Source organism: Calliphora vicina, chromosome 4 (assembly GCF_958450345.1).
Source record: "Calliphora vicina chromosome 4, idCalVici1.1, whole genome shotgun sequence".
In the NCBI taxonomy this organism is placed as follows: domain Eukaryota; kingdom Metazoa; phylum Arthropoda; class Insecta; order Diptera; family Calliphoridae; genus Calliphora; species Calliphora vicina.
The window spans coordinates 11,162,833-11,186,267 of NC_088783.1; the positions used below are offsets into that span (position 1 = coordinate 11,162,833).

Sequence of the window (23,435 nt, forward strand, 5' to 3'; positions counted from 1 at the left end):
TACAAGTGATTAAATTAAATTTCAACTAAATAATGATCAGCTACTTTAAAAATACTTAAGTGAGTTTTGTTGGTTTTTTTTAAATTTTGTTTGCCTCAACGAACCTGAGCCTACGTACCCTATCGCTGGTGTTCAATTGTGTTTCCATGGCATTTATGTCCGATTTCAAACGCATCATTTGAGACTCTACCCTGGCATTTTCACGCTGCAATTCGGTGATCTCAGCCTCCAAACTATTGATATCTTCACCGTTTTCATGGCGTATTACAGAGTTAATCTCTCCGCCATTAACATTCGAGGAGGAAGAAGACGATGAGGCCGATTGCAAGCTATCGGGTAAAACGCCTGTGGTGGTGGAAATGCTGCTGGATGATGAGGCACCCACCAAGGGATTGTTCATAGCTGAAGCAGATCCCACGCTATTCATCATCATTTCCATGCCTAGAAAATACAGAAAAACAAAAATAAAGACAGTTTTTTTAAGAAAATTTTGTTAAAATTTCTTTAAGTAGAATTTTTTCTTAAAATTTCGTGAGCGTGTGCTAAGAAATTTTTAATTAATGTTAAAGTCAAGTGTCAGGAAAAAAATTAACAAAAACTATACAGGATTTTAAGGTGATGATACTTGAAATCTTTCTTACCTTTTTCATAACTCAAATCTTTTTAGGCACTTTTAGGCGTTTTTTTTACTTGTCTTTCTTTGTTTAAATTGTTTTCTAAGATTTATTTTTTGGGTAAACGAATCTGTTTTATTTGAGTTTATTAAAGAAACGTTGGCTTTGTATTTCTTTCTTTGGTTGGAAATTATTTACAGAAATATGTGTTTTTAGTTTTTTATACGTTTTATAGGTTTTGAGTTTTTTTACAGTAGATATTCAGCGCCGATACAAAATGTCGCATAATCTAAAACCGAAAAACAACGAACGCATCATGAAATGAAAAGAAAATAAGAATTTAAAATTAATAAATTAATTATCTTGTTTTTTGGTTTAAGAAACTGGTTTTGTTAATTGGTGTTAATTAGCACTTTGTGGGTTTTAAGTTTAATTTGTGTTTAAAGAAAAACGTGTTAATAAATTTAACTTAAAATGAAAAAAAAAATATGTTTAATTAATAAAAAAATTTGTTAGCACACGCACACAACTTAAAAAAATTATTTTTTTTTGTTAAAACTACTTCAAAATATTTAATAACAAACTACTGGGAAAATATATATATTAAAATAATGTTATTTACTAAAAAATACTTTGAAATAATTGCAGAGGGTTTGGGCTTACCTGTATAGCCTTTGGGATACACCATGGTGACCTCATCGAATTTCGGTTTTTTAATAGCCTGCGAAGCAGAACCACAGCCTGAAGGAAAGAAAAGAAGGGAATGTGGTTTAATGAAAGCAACGCGTTTTGGAATAAAAAAATTAATCAATTGATTTCTGAAAGTTTAATAAATAGTATTTTAAATGTATTAGATCCATTATTTCGAAGTACTAAAGTTGATATATGAAGCAAAGAAGACCATGATGGCCAAAAGTTGATTTCAACAGATCGACCATTGAAGGATAAAAACAATATAGTTTAGGCACGGATTCAAAGCAAACAATTGGGGGGTTGTGGGGAAGTAGAGCGCAATTTATTTTACATTTTTCTTTTTTCCTGTTTTATATTAAAATTTTACAGTTTTTGGTGGGGAAGTTTCCTGTTTCCCCACCCCACCCTGGATCAGAGCCGGATCTAGTTCATATTTTAACTCTGACATAATATTATCCACTAGTCTAGTGTAGAATAGTTATTCCTTAATACATTTTTTTAACTTACCATCAAATTTCATAGCAGTCGCTGCTGCTACAGCTGCTTTATGCTGCTCCACTGTACCGCCGGCTTCTAAAACACGCATTTTATTACGATTGGCAATAGGGCAGCCAGAAGCACTAGAATTTTAACAAAAAACACAAACAAATTTGTTGAAATTAGGGCTAAGTTTAAGGGAAAATATCTTGGGTTTAAAAAAATTAAAAAAAAAATTGCTTTTGGGCAATGTTTGACTTACCTTCGATGTGATAAAAATTTGCCGGTAGAATGTCCGGAACCATCACAGCCTGGTATGGGGCATCTAAAAGATTGATAGTTATAAAAAAAGCTGTTTCTATCGTGATAACAAAACCCTTAAAGAGTAGGACAGTTGGAGGGGGTTAAAGAAATTAAGCCTCATTAATGTTTAATAAATTAAGGGAACGGGGTTATTGCTACGCTCCTAAGACTTTATTACCATAGACCGATTTAGGTAATATTTTAAGAAAAGCGTCTCTAATGTAGGTTAAATGTTAATTTAACAAATTAAAGTTTAAAACAAGATTAATCTTATATTTAAACACGTTTTAAACAAGCTTAAAGAAAACAAATTTATAGTAAGTGTAACCTCAGTTAAAACTAAGTGTAAACTAAGTCTAAACTAAGTTTAAACTAAGTCCAAACTATTTATAAACTAAGTCTAAACTATGTTTAAACTAAGTCTAAACTATGATTGAACTAAGTCTAAACTGTGTTTAAACTAAGTCTAAACTGTGTTTAAACTAAGTCTTAACTAAGTTTAAACTAAGTCTAAACTATGTATAAACTATGTATAAACTAAGTTTAAACAATGTTTAAACTAAGTTTAAACTAAGTCTAAACAAAGTTTAAACTATGTCTAAACTAAGTTTAAAATAAGTCTAATCTAAGTCTAAATTAGGTTTAAACTATGTCTAAGCTATGTTTAAACTAAGACTAAACCAAGTTTAAACTAAGACTAAACCAAGTTTAAACTAAGTCTAAACTAAGTTTAAACTAAGTCTAATCTAAGTCTAAATTAGGTTTAAACTATGTATAAACTATGTTTAAACTATGTCTAAACTATGTTTAAACTATGTCTAAACTATGTTTAAACTAAGTCTAAACTATGTTTAAACTAAGTCTGAACTATGTTTAAACTAAGTCTGAACTATGTTTAAACTAAGTCTGAACTAAGTATAAACTAAGTTTAAACTAAGTATAAACTAAGTTTAAACTAAGTTTAAACTAAGTCTAAATAAAGTTTAAACTAAGTTTAAACTAAGTCTAAACAAAGTTTAAACTAAGTATAAACCAAGTTTAAACTAAATATAAACTAAATTTAAACTATGTCTAAACTAAGTTTAAAATAAGTCTAATCTAAGTCTAAATTGGGTTTAAACTATGTCTAAACAATGTTTAAACTAAGACTAAACCAAGTTTAAACTAAGACTAAACCAAGTTTAAACTAAGTCTAATCTAAGTCTAAATTAGGTTTAAACTATGTCTAAACTATGTTTAAACTAAGTCTTAACTAAGTTTAAACTAAGTCTAAGCTATGCTTAAACTAAGTCTGAACTAAGTATAAACAAAGTTTAAACTAAGTTTAAACTAAGTCTAAACAAAGTTTAAACTAAGTATAAACCAAGTTTAAACTAAGTATAAACTAAGTTTAAACTATGTCTAAACTAAGTTTAAAATAAGTCTTATCTAAGTCTAAATTAGGTTTAAACTATGTCTAAACTATGTTTAAACTAAGACTAAACCAAGTTTAAACTAAGTCTAAACCAAGTTTAAACGAAGTCTAAACTAAGTTTAAACTAAGTTTAAGCAAATATAAACTAGTTTAAGCAAAATCTAAGTTTAAAACTTGTTTAATCTAATTTTAAAACTTTTTTAATCTAAGTTTAAAACTAGTTTAATCGAAGAATAAAACAAAGTTTAAGCCAAATTTAAAACGATTTTAAAATATATTTAAAACAAGTTTAAAATAAGTTTCCAAAAACTTTACACTTCGTTTCAGAAAAGGTTAAACTAAGCTCAAAAAAATGGTTGTACAAAGTTCAAAATAAGTTTAAACTAAATTTAAAACATAGATAAGGCTTAATCAAAGTTTAAATATATTTGTTTCATACAAATTAATAAATTTTATCTTTGATTAAGCCTAAACTATGTTTAAAATTAAATGAGTTACCCGGCCTAAAATAATTATATTAGACATACTTGCTTATTATTTATTAAAAAATTGTATTAATCATATGTTAAAACAAATTTAAAGTAACTTTAACACAGGTTTGTACTATGTCTAAACTAAGTTTAAAACAAAACTTATTAAATGAAGACTTTTAATCACAGCTTAATACAAGTTTCAAATAAGTTTAAAAAAAGTTTAATACAAGTTTAAAACAAAATTTAATCAAGTTAAAAACAGACTCAGTTTAAACTATGTTTAAACTAAGTCTAAAATGAATTTAAAACAAGTTTAAAGCACAGTTTAAAAAATGTTTGCAACAATTTTAAACAAAGTTTAAAAAACGGTTTAAAAAAGGTTTAAAACAAGTTTAAACAAAGTTTAAAACAAGTTTAAAAAGGTTCAAATCTAGTTTAAACAATGTTTAAAACAAGCTCAAACAAAGACTAAACAAGGTTTAAACCCAGTATAAATCAGGTTAAACAGAAGAAACCCTTGTTATTTACATAAGCCTTTGCAAACCCCTTCTACCCTCCAACTATATATAAAAAAATCTCATAAATCTCTCTCCCCTTACTACTCACCTTAATGGCTCGGAATCCTGGCCATCTCTGGGTTTACTTTTCGGTTTATTGGCACGTGGACAACCCGACAGGCTACGATGTGATGAATAGTTACCAGTAACATGACCCGAACCATCACAACCAGGGGTGGGACATTTCAGTTCTTGTGAATGGGGTTGTAAATGATTGCGATCGGTGCGTGGGCAACCAGTCAAACTATAGAAAGTTAAATTGAAATAAAGAAAAGACAATTCCAAGAAAAAAACAAAAACTTGCAATTAATTTTTTATCTTTAAGCCATACAGACAGACAGACAAACAAACAAAAGTACACAATATTTTTGTTGGCTTTTTTTAACTAGCTAATCCCTAAAATCAATCACTACTTAAAGAATTTTAAATTGAATTTCAAATAGTTTTGCAAACTATTTGCCAAACAATATATCTGAGCCAATCTCCATGCATTGTTTTGAATGCTTCAATGATTACGAACAAAAATTAATATCTTAAACTAAAGTAGTTTTCAATAAAATAAAAGCAGAACTCAGGCAGAAATGAACAAAGGCAAATTTTACTTAATTTTAAAGTTTAAGTTTAAGGGTTTTAAGTGTAGCATAGAAATAAAGAATAATTTCTTGCTAGATTTTAACACACAAATTAGATTTTTTTTAGTTACCAATTTATTTAAATATATGGAAATGTGTGCAAGAAAGGTCTGGTTTTATAGAGTTTAGATTAACCTTTATTCTCCAAGGACTACAGATTTTATGACCGTCCTGTTTCAGCACACAGACTCACAACTTAATAAATATTAAAATATAAATAATAGCAAGTACACACATGAAAGACCTTTACAAGAATATTACAGAAACAGCAAGATATATGGTCAGTGTTTTTTTGACACAACATACAGAGTTGATGATAAGTGTTATTGTTGCATATTTTAGTATTATCCTTTTACATTTTGTGCTGCTGGTACTAGAGTAGTTTTACACCATTATCGTCATCATTCATTATCATAATAATAATAATGATATATAATTTTGTAGCTACTAGTTTTTTCTTCTTTTTCTAAATTTTATGGTTTAATAAAGTTTCTTTTCGTCTACCTCAACCCTACTTTAAGAGAAACTAACAACAACAAAAAACTTAAATTTATAATGGTTACCAGGATATGCAGGCATATCCTTCTGAGAGTGTGTACATTTATGTGTGTATATCTAGTATTTATTTTATTTACTATTTGTTGGGAAACTTGCCATTCAACTAACCTATCCTTTGACTTGTCATGTTGTGGTATGTGTTGCGGTGGTGGCATGGAGTAACATGATGCTGGACTGGTCGAATAGCCACCTGAAACTGGTGTCGGATATCCGCCGGGACCAACAGCAGTGGCATAAGGATTACTACATTGATATGCTGCAGCTGCTCCATAACCATGATAACCAGCTGGGGGATAATCAGACTGTACAACCATACCATAGCCGGGATGTGGTGAGTAGCCTGAAATACATATATTTTGCAAAAAGACAAAAATAATAATATGAAAGAAAAATAAATTAGTAAAGAGTTGGGTGAAATATGATTTTTAATTTAAAGATCTGTCATAAACACTTGCAATTAAAAGGCTTAAAAGTTAAAGGGAAAGTAAGGGCGCAGTAAGGTATACAATTAGTAGGACTTCAAACCAGATTGCAATTCCCTTAAAATCGACTATGGAGAGAAATTAATTGCCCAATCGAATAAGGACTAGACTGTAATTCATGCAGCTCCCTTGGGAACCTTTCGCCACTACTGACGATTCTGATTAGATCAATCAGCAACTCTTCTCTGAGACAGTCCAGTTCATGCTATATCCCTAAAATTCGACTATAGAGAGAAATAAATCGCCCACTCTAATTAGGAATGTTCCGCTACTACTGACGTTTCTGATTAGATCCATCAGCAACTCTTTTCTGAGACAGTCCAAATCATGCCATATTAGTCTCTTAAGTATGAGAAGTTTTGAACTGATTCTTCTTCATCTTTGTCCAAACAAATCCTGTAGAAATTATCTCGTGGATAACCCATACGTTCCACTATACGTCTCATCAAACATTGTATACTAGAGATGAGCGATCCCGTGATTTTTGAAGAACGTCGTTCTCAGTGAACGTGATTTATAAATCACTGTTCTTTTAAACAGTGACTGCGATCACGTTTGGTTTATGTTAAGCAAAATAATAATTATGTTAAGAAGAATCATTATGTATTAATTTCATTCTTAAATCTGTTCTTATGTTAACCAAAAACATAGGAAAATAACAAAATTAAGCTAACTAACTGATATGTTACTTAACATTTTATTTGATACACTGTATTGGAGATATATAAAATTATGCGCCTAAAAATATGCTCTAACTGTTGTTTCCAGTGAATGTTGAAAAATATAAAGAACGACATTTAACAGTTTGTTGAAATACATAAAAGAACGACATTAAAATATGTACCTGTTACTTTCTCCATTTGTTAGCAGTGTTTTTTTTATAAACGTTACCAGTGAATGTTGAATAATATAAAAGAACGACATTTAACAGTATGTTGAAAAATGTAAAAGAATGATATTAAAAGTACCTGTTACTACAGTTGTTCCAGTGATTTTTCTAAAACGTTACCAGTGAATGTTGAAAAATATAAAATAACGACTTAAATGTACCTGTTACTTGCAATATTCAGTAACTGTTGTTACCAGTGATTTTTCAATCACAGTGATTAAATCACAGGTATGGAAATATCGCTCATCTCTATTGTATACCAATAAGAAGTCTTGTCATGTCCAAAACAGTCCATAGCCTTATAAATGTCTAATAAGTCTATGCAAAATTCATTGAAGATATTATAAAATTAAGCCATTGCTAACAGATTTATCTCCAAACTCTTATAACCCCCTAATTTCACAATTACTTAAAAGCCTACCAAAATATCAATAAACGCTACTCACCACTGGGATCTCTATAGCTGTCAATGTAATGGGAGCCACCACTGTCCGGGGTTGATTCACGACTGTACGGCCGGGGACCACCTAAATGACCAACGAGACCAAAGCCTAAAGGACGAGGAGGACCACTAAAATCAACAGGTTCCATTGGAGGAGATCTAGCCGTACCATTTGCTGCCGATGTCGGCAATCCGGGTCCAAATCCTTGGGGATGAGCACCAATCACTACACCATCGGGATGGGCACCATACTGGGGACTGGTGATAATACTGTGTGGTAGTCTGGTCACTGTCAGATCCAACGTTTGACCCTGGGGACTTGGCACTTGGGGGCTGGCTACATTGGGACTGGCACCCGGCTGTGGGCTGCCAGCACCGATCCGTTGATTGTATTGATTATGAGAAGCTGGTGAGTTGAAACCTTGCGGACTGGATGAGGTGACCGAAGTAGAGCCGGAGAGATCAACAACGGGCGCTGTGGTCGGTGATGGTGAGCCACTTTGTTTGGGTTGCTGCTGCTGTTGTTGTTGTTGCTGCGAGGCCTGTTGGCCCGAGGCTTGAGAAGGTTGTTGACTTTGTTGTTGCTGTTGTTGTTGATTTTGATATGCTGCTGCGGCGGCCGCTGCTTGGGCTGCTGCCATTTTCACCGACAGATTAATGGCCGAGAAGCCGGGCGGTAAAGGTCCCATGCTGGGATCATAATGATACATAGGCCTGGGATATATGGGACCACCATTGGCCATTTCATCATGCTCTACTTTGGCCATTAGCAATTGCTGGTCTTGCAAATATTTCTGTTGTTGCGCCTGTAAATCATCTGCCGATTGTGATAGATAAGGATACATATTTGAGGGCCTTTGGCCATTGCAATTGGGATCGTAACGTTCAAAGGCGGTAGTCAAACCACTAGAGGCTGTCGAAGAGTCTACGTACGAAGAGGAAACACTGGAGGATATTGAAGTAGGAGGATTGGGGTCATAGCTGCGGGTGTTGGGAGAAATATTGCCCGCATTACCATTGCTGGACGACAACATATCACTGGCTCCATAAGCCGACGGTGGTTTGCTAAGTGACTCACCATTGGTAACATGATGGCCATAACGATGCATGTGTTCGTATTGTTGCTGCTGCTGCTGTTGCTGTTCCGCTTGCACATTGCTTTGCTGGGCATGATGGTCATTGTGATAACTTTCATTGCCATCAGTAACAGCGGATGCGCCAGTATTGCCCGTAGACATCATGAGACCGGAAGAGCCCTCAATGAATGGACCTCGTTGTTGGTGCAAAGTTTGTTGCTGGCCATTGTGTGGACTTTGTTGATCATTAATGCCGCCGTGAGTTTGCATGCCCACAAAACGATTCATGTCGTTGTGCGAAGACTGTTGCTGTTGTTGTTGCTGCTGTTGTTGTTGCTGGAGAGTTCCGGCTGTGGAGTTGCCAGCCGACTGACTTTGGTTATTGTTGGCTGAACCTGTCGCTGAGGAATTGGCACGACCCGCGGCATTTGTCTCATTTGCAAGATATGAATGCATTGGACTTTTATTGTATTCCGATTTAATATTTGCAACTGGACTAAATTCCGTTTTAATAATGGGCATATTGTTGTTGCTGCTAATGCTGTTGCTGGCGCTGCCACTGCTGTTGTTGTTATGCGAAGGACTGGAATTCAACTTATTGCTATTGTTGTTGTTGTTGTTAATACAATTGCTATTGTTGTTGTTCAAATATTGATTGGAGGCTTGGAGTTTATATTTATCCATATGATGTAAATCTTTAGATTCTACAGCAGCTAAACATTTTTAGAAATAGACAAAGAAACAAAAAGAAATAAAATTTAAACAATATTGCTTTAAGTATGATAAAAATTTTAGTTTAAAGCCAAAATAATAATAAGGGTAAGCCTTCATTTAAGGCAAAACAAAAATTAAGTTTAACAAATTTTGTTTTGCCCTTTGGAATTATTAAATATTGAACAATATACATTCACAGAAATATTTTGTTTGCCCTTCTCAAGCTAAAATCAACAACAAACCTTTGTGCAATTTGAAATCAGTACGACTATTCTCATCCTCAGAACTACACTGATATTTCAATTGTTTCTTAAACATGGCCCCCTTTACGGCTTTAGGGCAACCAGACAGACTGCGATGAACACTACGATGAGGCTGCACATGGCCACGACCATTACAACCCGGTGTGGGACACTTAATAATTTGCTCATGTAAAGCCAATACTGTAATGGGGGGCGTGCAGATGAGCCAAAATAAACAGGAGAACAAGAAAGGCAAAAATGTTGCAATAATTTCGAATTAATTAATCAATTACAACTACAGACTACAGACTCTAAGAGGAAGGCTAAAGAGAAACAGTTTTTTTTTTATTAAATCAATACAACAATAGGAGTTAGAGAAACACTTTAGCTGAAAATATTAGTACGAGTAGAGTAGTAAGTACTAGAGTTTAAGAAAATCATGGTTAGTTTGCTAGTTTACACAGTTTACGAGATTACAAAAGGGTTGGAAATATTTATATTAAAGATAGTGGTAGTAGCATTAGGAAGTTTCCAGAGACATGATTAGACATGCATTAGAAATGTTTATATACACACATACATAGATGATACTAATACTTATAAAGATTCAAATATATACAGAGTGAGTGAGAGTAGGAGATTTGAAAGATTTTGAAAAGTTTTTACAAACATGCTTGTATTTTATGTTATTTTGTTTTTGACTTACATTCCGTAGTGACTTTATCACGTTTGGGACAACCTGATATACTGTAAGAAAAAAATTATTTTAGAGAAGAAAAAAAAACATAGGTTTTAATTCTATTCATAGCTAGAATCTTTAAATGGTATTAGTACCTTCTATGATGTGAATATAGTCCAGTAATATGACCCTGACCAATACAATTTGGAGTAGGACATTTATTACCATCTAAAAGGAAAGTTTTTAATTGAGTTAGAGCAAAAAAGAAACAAGAGTTGTAAACAGTTTGTCTCATTTAAATAGATGAAACAAAAATAAAGAGTTTTAAACATCTGAGATTGAATTGAAGCTTGATATTAGTATTCAAGAAGAAGAAAATTTACAATTATCCTACGATACACAGTGGTGGAGTTTCATAATATAAAAATGGAAATTTTGTATAATTTGGCAATTTTTAACGAATATATTCCTTATTTATATTTTTGTACTGCATTACCCACCACTGCATTACCAAAAGTAAACGAAAAGATTTACAAAATAATAGTTTTAAATTTTGTATATACAAGAGATGACCCACTTTGGAGTCTTTAATCCTGACTCGCGTTAGTCTAAATTCAAAACTTAAACCCAAACATTTACTTCTTCTATATCTGGCAGTGGACGTCTCAAAGATAAAATATTCAAGACTTCAATTTTTCATATTTGTGGAGTTACGCTGAATATTCGAAATGCGAAACTTTTATATAGCAAAAATAAAGATTATACAATTTTAAAGCAGAAACAAGTTGGTTATATGACAGCTTCAAAGCGAGGACGCATATATTATTTTAAAACGTCTTTAAAACGATATAATAGATGTTTCAAAATCATCCCGAAAAACTGTTCCTCCAAAAAACACTTTTCTGTTTATGATGAAGAACTAAGATGGAATTAAGAAAACGTTCTCCTTAAAGAGGGCACTGCAAGGCACTTTAGTGAGCTGTAACATGCTCTAAAACTAAGACAATTATGGTATATAGGATATACAAGACATTAAACTCTCTTGTAAGAGTTTCGCATTAGGTTAGATTCTGTTATCTTTTACAAAACCGGTTTCGGTCGGATTCAACATATTTCTTACTTCGTAAACATTAGTATTACTTGCATGTGAATATCTGGGAGGATTGGCAGACCCTGGTGATCATGATTGACGATGATATATTCACTAAAGAACTCTTATGTCGCCTTAGGTTGCTGTGAAATCTTTGTTGAAAATTCTGAAAGCCATGAGTTGCAAGGGCAGCCACGGATCCTGGTTGGGGGTGGGGGCTGTAATAAAGGAAATACATTTTTTCTTTTTCCCTCATAAGTTTATCATTCCATTCTGGATCGTTATAGATAGCGGAGTCGATATAGCCATGCCCATCTGTCCGGCTGTGTGTTGAAATCAGCTTCCAGTAGCCCCCAAAATAACTTACATAAATGATTCATTCATCAATATATCCGCTATAGACACGGTTAGATTGCACACAAATGCACACAAACCAGGGCAACCTACATTCTTTACCTATTACCTATCAAAGTAGTATCCACTTTGATAGATATTTCAAAGACCTTTGCAATGACGTATATAATGGGATATTAAGTCGGACCTACAATGGCTGAAAATCGGGAAAATTATTTTTTAACCCGAATTTTTTTTCACTAAAAATATTTTGCATTATCGTTTTTTTCAGTAATAAAAACAAAATAAATTGTTTAAAAATTAAAAAAAAAAATTGAAACAAAAGTTTGGACAAAAATTATTTTATTTTAAAGAATTATTTGGTGAAGGGTATATAAGATTTGGCATATCCGAATATAGCTGTTTTATTTATTTATGTTAAAACTTTTCGGTTTTGAGGAGGGGATTTTCTTTCGCTACCCCCGGATCCGCGCCTATGCAAAGATGATCCTATGATCTTTTGTTTATAATTTCTATATTTTTCATAAAGTATATATATTTCGGATTGTTATAGACAAGGGATTCGATACAGCCATGTCCGTAGATATGATAAAATCTTAGTCCCGGTTTGGTTGCTATTTAAAATAAAGCAAATCGGCCTACAAATGTCTCAGATATAAGCAAAAAACCACGACTACCTTGATATATAATTTGATTTACTCAAATAAACTAGTAAAATAATCTTAGTTTATTTTAAATTTAATGCAGTGGTCGGCATTCGTAAACAACACGAATGTAAACGAAGTTCATATAAATTATCAAAAACGCACAGAAATTACAATAAATAGCTGGTCATATAACAACAGAGAAAAAATAATGAAAACATCTTATTATAAACCTAGTTCCATGTTCTCTTTATGCCGACAACTGCTTTAAATACATGTAAAGATTCAAAAAAAAATAAAAAAGAAAGAATATTAAAATCTACTTGGTAGGTTAACTAAATCTTTGTGGTTTTAATTTAAATGAGACTTAAAGGACTCTTTTAAAATTTAAAGGTTTCCTAACATCACCCCCTCCTTAATATACAATAAGAAAATAATTTTCACAAATCAAATATTTTCTAATTAATTAAAAGAATATCAAGAAAGTAAAACCATTCTCCAGACAAACAAGCATATTATTTTGAAAGTTTTTTCTTCTACTGAATATTTTTTCAGTATTCTTGCTAAATAATTAATTAAAATTTGATGGAAAACAGTTTTTGAATTATTTACTCTCTCACATGACACATGACATACACATAAACATCCATTAAAAATGTTGGTGTACTCTAGGACTATAAAAAACTGTCTGCTGTTTTTTTTTTGGTTTTATGACAAAAACAAAAAATCTACCAAAATTATAGAAACAAAAAAATAACTGTATCTAATGCTGCCACATCCTTATTATAAAATTCTAATAATGTTTAACATTAAACAAACGTATGTGTAAGTAAGTCTAAAAGCGTAAAAAGGGGTTTTTTATAACGCAAATATTTTTAGAAAACAATTTTAAAGTCTTCTTTGCTGTGAACTAAGAATTTTCTACATATGTGTTAGGATGAGAGTTTCAGGTATATGCTTGTCACATGTTAGAAAAACTTATCTTTCTAAATTGAATTTAATTAAAACCGAAAAAATTAGTTACTCATACCCAGAGCATAATTTTATTTTATTCATTAAAGAAGCTACTACTGCTTTCATTTAGTTTTAGAAGGGTTAAGGGCATAAAAAATATATGTAAACATTCTTGATTTTAATGTCTTTTCTATAATGTAAGAGGATGTGTCTAACTCAAATCAAATACTCTTGAGTATGTTGGATAAAATTCCATTTTTTAAAATTTGTATAATATCAAAACATTAATTACTAAATAATTTGATGTAATGTCAATCATTTCAAGACAAGGTTGTGTCTTTATACCCTTCATAAGTTTGTTATTCCCTTTGTGATATCTACAATAATCTAACGCGACCTTATAAGCTATCTATATAAATGGATGCTTACATATACATAGGGAAATCGATTTAACAATCTGCTTCTGCTCGTGTGTTGGTTGAAAGAGATTTTCTGAAGCCTCCATATATCCTACGGACCAGAACGTAGCACAAATATATCTGCTATATTCATGGGAATTTTGGTATTGAAAATCATTAAAATTTTCCTATAAATGGAGGTGATATAAGCTAAATACGAAGCAGAGGCTTATATCCTCTAAACTAGGTTTGGTCTTGACAATATAAAGTTTAATAGAAACCGAAAAAGCTCGTAAGTAAATCTATCGCCCTCTACCATTTAGAATTATTATTGTGTGACTTAAAAATACGGGATTTACAATAGATGTCATATCTTTTGAACGCGGTTTTTGTTTTCAATAACTTATATGTCATTTTAATGGGTACATAACTGTCATTTATTCTCAATTAGTTATTGAACATTATAGTGTAAACAGCAAAGTTTTTTATACTACGAAAATGTAGAATTTTGTGCCAACAAAGCGACATATGCGGGAAGTTTTGCTTTACTTTTTTAATTTGAAAAAACTGCCACAGAAGCACACCGATTGCTCACCAAAGCTTATGGTGAAAGAGCTCCATCGGTTTTAAAGTGCGATAGATGATTTGTGAGGATCAGAAGTGGTGATTTTGACACGGAAAACAAAGATTGCGCAGAATAGCTCGAAAAAGGTTTAAAACCAAGCTTCAATACGTTTGGTATACAATTTCCCTGCTTTTTGGATGAATCCGCTGCTTGAAAACGTTTCAAAAATGCTGATTGAGTAGCTGCTAATAATTTGCCAATCATTACTCCATGAAGATTGTTGTCAGACTCAACAAGAGCTTGGCAAATTATTAGCAGCTACTTAATCAGCATTTTTGAAACGTTTTCAAGCAGCGGATTCATCCAAAAAGCAGGGAAATTGTGTACCAAACGTATTGAAGCCGAAAAACCTTGACACATAATTTTGCCTGTCCGAAATGATGTTTGAACGCTATAACTCGAACAGTCGAATGGACACCAAAGCCAAATATTCAAGCCGCCAAGGTAATGCTCTGTGAAAGCAAAAGGGTCCTATCTATTATGAGCTGCTGAAATATGACTAGACCATCATAGGGAACGGAAAGAAACTGATTCGTCGAAAAACACACAGAATATGCGGCCAGGCATGAAACAGTAATATTACGTTATGACAACGCTCGGACACATGTTGCAATACCTGTTATTTAGAATGAAGTGGTTGGGAAAGTTTAGCCTCACCCACCTAATTGTTAAGACCTTGCACCATTCGAATACTATTTAATTCGATCAATGCAGACCGCTCTCTCTCTGGGATACGATTGACTTCAGAACAGAGTATCCTAAATTGTCTTGATTCGTTCTTGGCCTCTAAATCCATATGTTGCCAGAAAGATGGGAAAATGTCATAGCTACACGCAGAGAAAAAATATGGTTGTGGTAACCATAAACTAAGAGCAACATATAATGATCAGATTTTTGCTTGTAGTCCAAAACATATTACGATCATTATTAGTATTATAAATTAATATAATATGTTCTGAAATAATCAAATTATGATAAAAATCAATCATAATATGTTTTGAAATAATCATATTATGATATAAATCAATCATAATATGACCCAAAGTCATCATATTTATGACCCAATTAAATCATATTATGATACAATTAAATCATATTATGATCCAAAATAATCATATTATTATTAAAATTTATTTTTGGAAATACAAAATTTTAATAGGTTTTAGTTTCAAAGTACTAAATTCACAATTAAAATATTATTGATTAAATCAAATTTATTGTCATTCGCTCTAGGAAAGTTAATGATAATATACAAATAAAACTATAGACTCTATAGTATAGAGCGAATGGGAATTACAGACACTCAAAATTTACTTGTAAAAATAACATAGCTGAGACAAACACCAACACTCACAAATGGTGGGAGAACAGACAATTAAAAGTAAACATATTTTGTTTGCATGTTAAACATATTATGACTACATTTATTATTATTTAGTTGTTGTAAACATATTCTGTTAACATCTTTAACATATTATGACTACGCGTATATAAACATAACATTTAATGGTTGTACATAAAAATAATATGTTTACCTAATTATCATTATTTAGTTGTTCGAAAACCATATTCATATTTATAATTGCGATGAAAATATAAACGTTTACAGTAACTATAATATTGTTGAAATTAAATTAAAACAATAATTATATGTTTACGACAATAATATATTGTTACAGAGAACATAGTATAGTTGTCGTAACCATGTCCAACCATGTATTTTCTCTGCGTGTAACAATGGACAATACTTTGAATAAATTTATATTGTACGAATGTTTCAAAATAAAAGCTAAACATTTAAAAAAAAATTTTAACAAATAACGCCCAATATTTTTTAATCACTGGCTGAAGTATATGATCTACCCTCTGATAGAAATTAATCTTCAACGGATTTAAACTAGTGACACGATCGAGATCTATTTGAATAAAGGGAATTTTTTCCAAAGAAATAGCTGTAGAAATAATACAGTTTTCTTTCAATGTTAATTTTCCTGGATCTGGATGATGCTGTTAACAAGTTTGTGTTGTGCTGATTTAAAGCAGTGTTCGGTATAAAGAGAGTATGGAATATGGTTTATACTTTCTTATTCTGTTTAATCTGATCTATTTATTGTGATTTATATATGTTAATTTAAGATTATGTTTTCCCCTGACGGTTATGTATGCCGACCACTGATTTCAAGCATTATGACTTATTTTTCCCTATAATTCTTCTACTTTTAAGACTATGAGTACATACACTTATCTTTTTAGAATCTCTCCTTACTAGTGTTTATAAACCGGTTAACCGGTTAACCGAAAAACCGGTTTTTCTTCGAAATCTCGGTTTTTTGCGAACCGGTTAATTTAAAATGTGGATTTTCGGTTAACCGGTTTATCCGGTTTTTATCACTCGGTTAACCGGTTTTTAAAATTTAGGTTTAAAATTAAGAAATCTTATGGTTTTGTGCATTTTTTATATTCATTGTACAAACATTATTGGTCTGATTTGAAACCTAAACTGCTGATTTACAATATAAACCAGTAATGCGCAGCCCATACCACAATTGTGGAAAATAAAATCACACGTATTCTTATGCTCTTACATTTTAGTAGTCGTTGTCCACTCAACAAGACAACTAGGAATACGCATGAGCACTGGTGTATGACTTTTTCTTTATTTTTTCAGTTTTTGTATTTGTGTGTTTGTAGGTGCACTGAATAAAATAAAGAATTGAATGTGTTGGTGAGAGTAAGTGTATTGGTGAGAGGATTTATTTTTGCGAACCTCTGATATAAACCTATTTAGATTGATATTTTTAAGAATTACAATGATTCTAAATAGTAGAGGACGATGAGTTTACTTAAACACTTTTTCAGAATAAATTGCACATAATCAAACTATAAAAATTAAATTCCGCAAAATCTTAATAATGATTCATTATAAACTTAGTGATGATTTTACCAAACGTCAAGTTGAATTTGATGTGCATACCTTCTTTCAATCAATTTGACTTCATTAGTGTGTTTTGTTTTTAAAATTTTATTTTATTATTAATTTTGTTAGCTTAGTGTACAAAGTCCTTTTCAGAAATAACAACGTTCCAAAATCCATAATTTGAAATATTTTGAAATCTGATAATGGAGTTTTATTAATTATTTGGTACGATTTATAATGACAAATAATCACAGCTAAGAAGGAGTGCGTTTGCATCATATAGGTCCTTTTTTGGGACTTGCTACATTTTCTGTTCCATATCAGAAAAATTTAATGAATAAACCAATAATTAAAACAAGTATATTATATATTTAGTAACATATTTATACTCAATTCCATTTGACTGAGATAGCACTTTTGTATATTCATAGGTATTTAATATTAACCATTCCTGACTACTAAAAACTACAAATTTTAAAGCTGTATAGACTTTATTGGACATTTTATGTTTTCTACATATATATGACGGTTAGCCGGTTTAACCGGTTTTTTCGATGTCGGTTAACCGAAAAACCTGTTTTCTAATAAAGCCCAATTTTCGGTTAACCGACAAACCGGTTTTTTAAAAAGTCGGTTTTTTATAAACACTACTCCTTACCCTAATTTAAGAGATTTTACTAATGCTTTCACTGTCTAAGCCTAATAAGCAACATTAGCTTAAAGCTAAAAAGCAAATTTTAATGAGTTATTAGTGTTTTTTCCTTTTCAACTATGTTTTGTTGACATTGTGCTGTTGTAAATGAAAAAGAAATAGAAACTATTTAAAAAGTCATTCAAATTTGTTGGTTTCCTAACAAAAATAAGGATAAATCCAAGTACACAAAAACACACATACCTATGAACACATTATTATACATTAGGGAGGCCCTTATTTCGAGCTTTTACAATTTTCGAGCGAGAGTGCCCTTATTTTAGCATTTGTATCGAAAATCCAAAATGTTAAAATATGGGCCATCCTAATAGCCATCATGGTTGTTGTTTTTATTTCTAACATTATTGTTAAAATGCTGCCATAATGACAAAATAAATATGCGTAAGTGGTTGTTAGAAAATATGTGGAAAGAAGCCGGTTTCTTTTGTCTTATGTATGATGTTCTTTTTTGTGAAACCTTTTTTTGGAGCTGGTTTCTATTCCATTTTTATATTTTCAAAGTGTAGTAATGTGTGAGTTAGAGAAATCACTCATACGTTTATAAAAACACAAGTACCCAGCAGTTAAGCAAATAGTCAATGTATCCCTTAATTTAACTAACTCCAATTTATATATTTTAGGTCATTTGACACGTATGTGCTGTTTGTAGTGCAAAGAGAAGACAATTGGTTACTTTATACATCCCAGGTAATCTAGCGTTAAGATAATTGTCACTTAAGTGTCTCTAAGTAATCGATAGTGTAGTCACAAGCTGGTGTTATACAAATTGTGTTGATATAATTCTCATATTGTTTATTTTTGCATAAGTATACTGATATCCCATGTAACATAGCGTGAAGTCAGTAGTCTCTTTAGTGTCTCTTAGTAACCTATAGTGGAGTCACTTTAAACGTTTATTTTGTACTGTACTTTAGAAAGTAATTATTTTAGCCACCAGAAGCAATCTATTGGAGAGTTGTCGGAGGAAGGAGTTTCGTTTATTGGACGGTCTGTGATATGTCTTTTTGAGGTCAATTAGCACCAGTGCGTGTTAAAATAACTAGTGAAGTAGCTGATCAAGTAGCCAGTTACAAAGCTAGTAAGGTAACTGACGATATGTAACCAGTATATGAATCCAATGCGATGACTAGTTTGGACCAGCTATTAGACAGTCTCTTTGTAATCAAAAAGGAACAATTAAGCCTCTGCTTAGGACAAGCACGTGTTAAAATAACTAATCACGTATCTAGTTATGTATCTATTCCCCATCATAATGATGGCTAAAATCACTAGTTTGGGACTGTCTCCTAGAACAGCTGGGTATAGATGGATGTATGTGTATTTTTATTGTAGTTTAATAATATTTTATTTCAAGGGGTTATGAATGTCTGTAATGCACGGAAATTAGTGTGACAAAATTGTTCTTATCACAAAAACCGACAGACGTTAAGTTAGACATACTCAAGGCCTAAATCATTATTATTATTACTACACATATAGATACACAACCAAATATACATTAGAAGTAGGAAAGCCAGACTGAAAAACTATTTAAGGCCTTAAGTTTATAGTACTTGTATGTCTCTCGATGTGTGTGGTATGTTAACTTGGCTTAGTTACGCTTGATTGTTAGGGGTTTGGGGTAGCTGGTGGCAAAGAAATTATTAAAAGCTTTTTTTTCTAGTGCTTCTAAAGTATTTAAGAATCATGCCTTTTTACTTATATAATAATAACTGTCGTTAGTATTTAGTTTTCCTTTTTATTTTACTAACATTAGCTATTGTAGATGCTTTCTACAGACAATTCTAATGACAACAATAGAATAGAATAGAAGAAAGTATTTTAAGTGCTGGCAAAATGTGCAAATAATAACAAATACTTATAATTACAATGCGTGTGTAAATAGGTTTAACATCACTTTTATACATCTCTCATACATATTACTTAACATTTTGTACGTCTATAAAACCATGTTACAGGTGTAGATGTTGAGGTTAAGGGGAACAAATTAAAATATGACAGCGTATGTATTGTTTTTGGATTAGATATGGTAATGGCAACCAAAAAAAGGGGGGGAAATGTTGCTTTGCTCTCTGGAATATTAATTATATTTAAAAGGCTGTAGGTTAGTTTGTGTGCGTAGTTTAAGAATTTTTAAAAAATACTTCATAACCTAGAACATTTTTTTCTATTGAATAGTAAGGTTTATAATTAAGAAAATGGTAATTTGATCATACGAAAAAGCATTTCTTTATCATTCTCTTGTAACTTTGTCATTTCGTTCGTTACATTCTGGCTTCTTAGATAGCGGTGTCGATATTGTGACGTTCTGTATGTTGAAATCAACTTTCTAAAGCCCCATAATAATTTATTACAAGAATGATACATCAATATATTGGATATGGTCCCCAATAGGTTGTTATTGAAAATCAGAAATCATCAAGAAATTTAAATGATTCCTTATTTCTATAATATCAAGCTTTCTTTTGAGAAAAAAATCAAAATTTTTTTGATTTTGGAAAAATAATGCCAACAATTTTTTTCGAATGAATGATTTGATGTATGACTTAAAAATGCGGTATTTTTCAAATGTTTAGCTTGTATTTTAGAACATTTGTACAACATAGATTTATTCAAAGTATTGGCCATTATTAGCTATGACTTCTTCCTATCTTTCTGACAATATATGGATTCCGAGCCAAAATAACTGCTCTTTTTGAGGACAAGAACGAATCAAGCCAATTTCTGATACTCTGTTATGAACTAAAAAGTATTTATAATGAACTTTTTAACAGGTATTGCAACATCTGATGAGGCGTTGTCATGATGGAATATTATGGTTTCATGTCTCGCCTCATAGTTTGTGCATGTTTCGGCAAATGGTCGCTTCAAACGAATCAGTTGCATTCGATACAGGTTCCATGTAAAGGGGTCAAGATTTCAGCAGCTCATAGCAGATATGGCTCTTTATCACCCACCAAATACAGAGCATTACCTTAGAGCCATGGATATTTGACTCTGGTGTCGATTTGGCTGGTTGGCGGGGCTTCACATACGATCTATTGCGCTTCGGGTTAGAATTTCAAGGTCTTTCCTTGAATTCGTATGGTACCCAATTTCCCTGCTTTTGGATGAATACTACTGTTGCTATTTGTGTAGCTCCCAATGATTTTGCAAGCTGTTATTGAGTTTGACAATAATCTTCATGAAGTAATGTCTCCAATTCTTGGTCTTCATATGTTTTAGGCTGGCCTGAGCGATCTTTGTCTTCCGTATTAAAATCACCACTTCTGAACCGCACAAACCATCTCTTGCACGTTGCATACGATGAAACACATTCATCAAAAGATTGAGTGAAGCAAAACTTCTCGTATATGAAGTTTTGCTGGCACAAAATTCGAAATTTTCGAAGAAAAAATAACGTCGTTGTTTACACTACAATGCTGGATAACTAAGGAGAAAAATGACAGATATATAGCAAAATCCATGTTCAAAAGATACGCCATCTATTTTAAATCCCGCATTTTTAAGTCACACACCCATAGTTTTTAAGACGTAGTTCTTGAACTGAGAGTTCCAAAAGAGCCATTTATTAGAATAAAGTAGGTTAAAGAATCTCGCAATAATTATTTACAACTACAACATTGTGAAAGAAGAAATACGATCCCAGGGTAAAAATATTGATGTGATAGTTCGGAACAGCTAAAACGTTTCACAAGGATACGTGTCGACTAATTGGATCATTCTCCCAGAACGTTTCCACGACAATCGGATCATCTATCCAGATTGAACCAAGTCCAGCTCGACTAAAGATTGTCAATTCAGTGACAACTGTAGCAACCGAAAGTTTTTCCACTAGATAAGCACAACCTGTTATAACAAAAATAAGAAGGAATATTCCACCTAAATCCTATTAAGGGGGGTCTGTAGATAAAAAATTTTATACAAATTTATGAATCACTACCTAACCTATAAAATTTCGCAACAAAATCATACATACTTAGTATGTATTCTATTTCAATATCATTCATTGTAAACTCAATGCAACAAGAAGTTAAGCACAAGTTTACGCCAATTCACAATTTTTCAAACAAAAAAATAAAACGCTTTTTGTAACACAAACGAAATGAAAACTGAACATAAAATGTTGTTAAAGAAAACATCTATTGAAAAAACCACTTACCACGATTTAAACTGCCCGGCGAGTAAGTAGGCTGAGGTATTAAATTGGCTGTCGATGATACTTGTGTGTCCGACGATGATAAACTAAGCGATACAGAAGTATCACGATTTATATCTTGCATAACGGAAGCAGCACGACTGCCCACACCAGCTGGCTGTAAAGTGGTGTAATGTTTGTCATCTTCCAGAGCCTTGTTGTGGCCATTATGAATCGTATCGCTTTCAGTTTTCAGAGATTCTAAAGAATTTTTATCCTCATAGGGAGAACGTGTTGCCAATAGGGAAGCGGTGGCGTGAGAGTGAGTATTTTGTGTGCTAATTGTGTTGGTAGAGGAAGGAGGTGGTAGTGGTGGTGGTGGAGGATAACTCAAATAACCGGTTGTGGTTGATTCCGCTGCAGCATACGAGGATGGATAGTGAGGGCTATTGACATGCGAGGAATAACCAATAACACCATTGCGTTTAATATCTAGGGGTGGCTTAAAGGCGGACGACTGAGAGAAGGCACTCTTTTTGCGATCCTCATAGGCCGGCAACTCATCTTGGGTATTCAAACGGGCCTGATCATTTTCCTTTTGTCTGTGAAAACGTAAGAGGTCAAGTGAACTGTAAGTAGACGTTTCATCAGTGTTAAATTTTGTAAAGTTTTCATACTTTTGTTTCTCCTCGAAGAGATTTTGAAATGGCGGTGGATTTTCATCTTGTTCGTTTAAACGATAGGGATTATTACGAGCCTCTGGCCAAGAACCCGATAAACTTTTCAAAGCTGCCTGTGTCTCTCTAATCAAAGTCTCATCGTCTTGATCTTCACTATTGCTGGTGGTTTTGGCAAAATCTATGTTCGAGTTTATCGTACGTTTTTTCTGTGGCAAGGACAGGGTTTTGTCTTCCTGTTTAATGCTCGCTGTACTGGTTGTTATGTTGTTGTTGGCATCATCATCACGTGAGCAACGTTTTTTGCGTTTAACAGCTGTTTCATATTCTGTGTCAACTTTACTGCCGCAGTTGTTATTGTTAATATTATTATTATGGTTGTTGTTGTTGTTATTTTCAACAATTGTCGCCGTTTCCTTGGTTAAGGGTCGTTTTAGTAATGCCATGTTTTCTTGACTGTTTGTTATTTATTTATTTGTTGGAATGGGGGTTTTATGTATGTATGTATGAATGATGAGGGATTTCTGTTTTTGTTTTTGTTTTTTTGGTTGCTGATGATTTAGATTTAGATTTTGGGGTTTTTTGTTTATGGATTAATTTCTGATTTTGGTTTGGTATTTGTGTGCATGTGTTGTTTAGGAATGTATGATTTAGAGTGAAGGAGTAAAAGAAGAGAATTTT

At 32.3% G+C, this 23,435-nt stretch overlaps 1 protein-coding gene across 1 annotated transcript in view; it reads right to left on the reverse strand.

Annotated features, from left to right (window-relative positions):
• Positions 1-23,200, reverse strand: part of LOC135957236 (serine-rich adhesin for platelets) — a 34,412-nt gene extending 11,212 nt beyond the window's left edge. Inside the window, exons 1-9 of the mRNA XM_065507941.1 lie at positions 22,102-23,200; positions 16,552-16,566; positions 7,539-9,272; positions 5,830-6,061; positions 4,581-4,775; positions 2,047-2,109; positions 1,815-1,927; positions 1,278-1,355; positions 119-441 (exon numbers count right to left, since the gene is read on the reverse strand). Coding sequence (XP_065364013.1) covers positions 119-441; positions 1,278-1,355; positions 1,815-1,927; positions 2,047-2,109; positions 4,581-4,775; positions 5,830-6,061; positions 7,539-9,272; positions 16,552-16,566; positions 22,102-23,200 — 3,852 coding nt within the window. The remainder of the gene's footprint in view (positions 1-118; positions 442-1,277; positions 1,356-1,814; positions 1,928-2,046; positions 2,110-4,580; positions 4,776-5,829; positions 6,062-7,538; positions 9,273-16,551; positions 16,567-22,101) is intronic.
• Positions 23,201-23,435: the final 235 nt, after the last annotated feature.